This window comes from Drosophila mauritiana, unplaced genomic scaffold (assembly GCF_004382145.1).
Source record: "Drosophila mauritiana strain mau12 unplaced genomic scaffold, ASM438214v1 U_221, whole genome shotgun sequence".
In the NCBI taxonomy this organism is placed as follows: domain Eukaryota; kingdom Metazoa; phylum Arthropoda; class Insecta; order Diptera; family Drosophilidae; genus Drosophila; species Drosophila mauritiana.
The window spans coordinates 40513-45176 of record NW_022881355.1 but is presented as its reverse complement, the minus strand read 5'-3'; the positions used below and the strand labels follow the sequence as shown (position 1 = coordinate 45176).

The 4664-nt window shown below is 42.5% G+C and overlaps 1 protein-coding gene across 1 annotated transcript; it reads left to right on the top strand.

Annotated features, from left to right (window-relative positions):
* Positions 1-1455: 1455 nt before the first annotated feature.
* LOC117149467 lies at positions 1456-2539 on the top strand. Its single transcript, XM_033316779.1, has one exon. It carries the CDS (start codon positions 1477-1479, stop codon positions 2527-2529), a length of 1053 nt encoding a protein of 350 aa, XP_033172670.1. The 5' UTR covers positions 1456-1476; the 3' UTR covers positions 2530-2539.
* The last annotated feature ends 2125 nt before the right edge of the window (positions 2540-4664 follow it).

The window sequence follows — 4664 nt, the reverse complement described above, 5'->3', positions numbered from 1 at the left end:
TGATCTAGATCTCCCGCGCTTGCCAATTCAGAAACTCAACTCAACAAAGCCAATGATATTGACAGTGGGGAAATTGCTCCACCACTTAAACAAATTAACGAAAGCAAGCAGCAGGAACGACCTAGTACAACTGTCAAAGCTTTTTGGTCAATTTTTAACCACAAGCCGTTTGCTTCTAAACTTAGTTTAAGCAAGAATCCAACCAATCGCTCCGTAAATACTTGGAAAAGAAGCATTTCCCTTCATCAAAGGAATGCTTCTTTACGCCCTTAGTCGGCCTGCTGCCAAACGGGACTTATTCAAATCACCGTCCAGGAGCCCAGACGAGCAGCTCATGAGTTTCTCGGAAATGGTTGCTGGAACTGGTCCAATCTTTGTGGCACGGAGGAGGCACGGCCAAGAGGACAAATGACGACATGGACTGCTCCAGTTTCAAGACGCCAAATAAACGATTATGCGTGACCACCAATTTCAAATCTCCCAGCATTTTTCCACCCCTCACCACACCCGTTTTCCAAAGCAAGGCAGCCAAATCTGTATATGAGGAATCCAAAACCAGGAATCGACACACCAGCCGTTACCCTGCAGCACCAATGCTCCTGCACGCAGCGCAACGTCGCCACCCCCTCAAAATACAGATTCTGAGCTGCCACCTTGGAAACTTGTGCCACTAAGCTGCAGAGCACCACCCATACTCGTCGACGACGTCAAAGAAATTGTCCCGCTCCTGGAAAAGCTAAACTATACAGCAGGAGTCTCCAGCTACACTACAGGGCAATTGAAGGGAACGGGGTCAGGATCGAGACCAGGGACATGACCGCCTACCACAAAATCAAAGATGTCCTTATAGCAAACGGCTTTCCCCTATTCACCAACCAGCCAAAGTCCGAGAGGGGCTTCCGAGTAGTAATCAGACATCTCCACCACTCCACTCCATGCTCGTGGATTGTCAAGGAGTTGCTGACGCTCGGATTCACAGCGCGCTTCGTCAGAAATATGACGAACCCGGCTACAGGTGGCCCCATGCGCATGTTTGAAGTGGAGATCGTCATGGCCAAGGACGGCAGAGATCCATAAGGCGGCGACACATTCCTGCAGCAGCAGGAAGATTTCATTGCCACAGTAGCCAAATAGCATGCATCCTACGACTCGTCTCATGGTTTGACCCTAGGCTGATCTCCATATACTTGTCGGAGAAGGGATATTTTGAAATAGGCGCCCTATCGATGGTCAACTGTTCACGAGACTTATCGATAGGACGAGTTGTAATCGATTGTGAGATTTCAATAACATTGAGATCGAGTGTGTCCCTGATAGTAGTGTGGCCGTGCGTGGCTATCGAGAAGAGAACGAGGAAAAGCACACACACGCAGCGGCAAGAATCAAAAAGAGGAAAACTTCAGGGACTCGCTTCACAATTTGGATTAAATCTACGCTCCGTCATCAGAAGTGGGATTGTGCCTTCGTCTGCACACCATGGAGGACCAACTGCGCATCTTGATGGAGCACCAAAACCAAAGTTTCTTGGAATTGGCAAAAACACTGCAAGCGTCTGTGCGAGAACCGGCACAAAATGGCGTCGTCACATTGCCAAAGTTTAACGCCGACATTCCAGGCGCCGACGCTACTCAATGGTGCTCTACGGTTGATATTATTGTGGCTGAAAAACCTCTGGAAGGCAGTGCATTAATATTGGCCTTAACAAAATCGCTGGAAGGAAGTGCGTCCCAATGGCTGTCAGAAGTGTGCTATGCTGGTGTGACATGGTTGGAATTTAAGCAGTTATTCCAACAACGCTATGCAAATGCAGAGACGCCAGCCGCCATGTTTTTACAGTTACTGAACAGTCGCCCAGGCAACAGTGAATGCCTTGCCATATATGCTAGTCGTATGGTGACGTCACTCGTTTGCAAATGGAAGGGCTTGGATACCGAGAAGAGAGCTGAGCTGTGCGTGGTGGATGAACCAAAGACAAGTATGCTGCTACGAGGTGAGAACTTTCCAATTATCTTTGACTCTGGAGCAGAGTGCTCTTTGATTAAAGAGAGTTTTGCTAAAAACATAAGCGGTAAAATAATAAATAACGTAGTAAGCCTGAAAGGTATTGGAAATGCAAATGTTTGCAGTACAATTCAAATCGATAACAATATTCTCATTAATGGAAACAGTTTAAATGTAATATTTCATGTAGTACCAGATGATTGTATGTCAAATAATATCGTACTAGGACGAGAAGTATTAGCTCAGGGATATGCTGCTGTAGTGTCTTGTAAAGGAGTAGAAATAATTAAGAATGAAACAAAAACTGTTAATTCGTGCTCTAAGTTCATAGAAAACTCATTCGAAATAATAGAAAACAATGTATGCGGTGAAAACAAAAATGAAATAACAACATTGTTGAAATCCTACTCAGATTCTTTTATACAGGGGACGCCTCAGACTCGCGTAAATTCGGGAGAAATGAAAATTCGATTGATTGATGAGACAAAAACGGTACAGAGAAGATCATATAGATTGAGCCCCAGTTAGAGAGATGTGGTTCGAAACAAAGTTCAAGAATTATTAGATTGCAAAGTTATCAGACCGAGTAGCTCCCCTTTTGCGAGCCCTGTTCTATTGGTGAAGAAGAAGAATGGATCAGCTAGGCTTTGTGTGGATTATAGAGAATTGAATTCGAATACAGTAGCTGACAAGTTTCCGTTGCCTTTAATATCTGATCAGATAGCCAGGTTGCGTGGTGCAAAGTTCTTTACCTGCTTGGACATGGCAAGTGGCTATTATCAGGTTCGTATGCATCCGAACTCTGTCGAGTACACGGCATTTGTCACCCCTGACGGCCAATATGAGTTCCTGTCGATGCCATTTGGACTTAAGAATGCGCCATCAGTCTTTCAAAGAGCAGTTATAAAGGCATTAGGAAAAATGCTTCTTTCTGAGGACTTCTGTCCAATATTTAGGATTCGAAGTACGAGCAGGTGAGATTAGTCCAAATACTCGCAAAGTAGAATTTTTGAATGCCTTGCCACCTCCTAGGTCAGTGACAACATTGAGACAGTTCATTGGGTTAGCATCGTACTTTCGTCAGTTTGTTCCAGGATTTTCACAGCTAATGAAGCCTTTATATTTTCTCACCTCAGAGAAAAATAAATTTGAGTGGAATATAGAACATGAGGAAATTCGTAGAAAAACTATTCACATTCTTACTAATAAACCAGTTTTGATTATCTTTGACCCGCAATATCCAATAGAGTTACACACCGATGCGAGTGCAATCGGATATGGTGCTATACTCTTGCACAGAATTGAAAATAAACCGTATGTAGTGGAATACTACAGTAAAACAACAACAAGTGTATGCGAATCTAAATATACTTCGTATGAGTTGGAAACTCTTGCGGTGGTAAATGCAGTCAAGCATTTCCGGCACTACTTACATGGCAGAAAGTTTGTAATGTTCACTGATTGTAATTCTTTAAAATCATCACGAAATAAGATTGAGTTGTTGCCTAGAGTCTATCGCTGGTGGGCTTATTTACAGACATTCGATTTTGACATACAGTATAGAGAAGGCAAGCGTATGGCTCATGCTGATTTCTTTTCCAGAAATCCACTTCCTCCGGAAAATTCCCCTGAATATGCGAAAGTTGTTGAAAAGCGAATCGACTTAACTGAAGTATCTGAGGATTGGATTTGTGCAGAGCAACAGAAAGATCAAGATATCGTAGAAATCGTTGCCAAGCTGAACAATGATGAATGTCCATTCGATTTGGCTAAGACATATGATTTGAGAGCTGGAGTTTTGTATAGAATCATACAAAGAAATGGCAAGACCCTATGTTTGCCAGTGGTGCCTCGTGGATTTAGATGGTCAGTTATTAACCAAGTACATGAATCCATAATGCATCTGGGCTGGGAGAAAACACTTGACAAGGTTTACGATTACTATTGGTTTGAGGGCATGGCCAAATACGTTCGAAGATTTGTTGAAAATTGTATAACCTGCCGAGTGTCCAAATCATCTTCTGGAAAATTACAAATGGAATTACGTCCTATTCCCAAAGTAAACATTCCGAGGCATACTGTTCACATAGACATTAGCTTAGTGGTAAAAGCGATCGTAAAGAATATGTTATTGTACAGATAGATGCATTTACCAAGTATGTTTATCTCTACCACACGTTCACATTAAGTGCAGAAAGCTGTGTAATGGCGTTAAAATCAGCAATTTCTTTGTTCGGAGTCCCTATTCGTATTGTGGCTGATCAGGGAAGAAGTTTTACAGGTGCTAAGTTCGTTGAATTTTGCTCTTCACAAAAGATAAAATTACATTTGATAGCAACAGGAGCAAGCCGAGGTAATGGCCAGGTTGAGAGAGTTATGAGTACCTTGAAAAATTTATTAACAGCTGTTGAAATGAGTTCTCGATCGTGGCAAGAGGCATTGGGTGACGTGCAATTAGCTATTAATTGTACTGCTAATAAGATAACAAAAGCGAGTCCATTATTATTATTAATGGGAAAGGTTGCTCGACCTTTAGGCCTTGTTCCCATTCATGAACCAGAAACTGAAATAGATCTGACTAAGATAAGAACCCAAGCTTTAGAGAATATAGAAAGATCAGGAAAGTATGAGAAGGAAAGATTTGATAAAGGCAGAGCTAAGAT

What these genes read in the sequence shown, in the direction of transcription:
- LOC117149467 (XM_033316779.1), top strand. Translation starts at nt 1,477, where the DNA reads ATGGAGGACCAACTGCGCATCTTGATGGAGCACCAAAACCAAAGTTTC.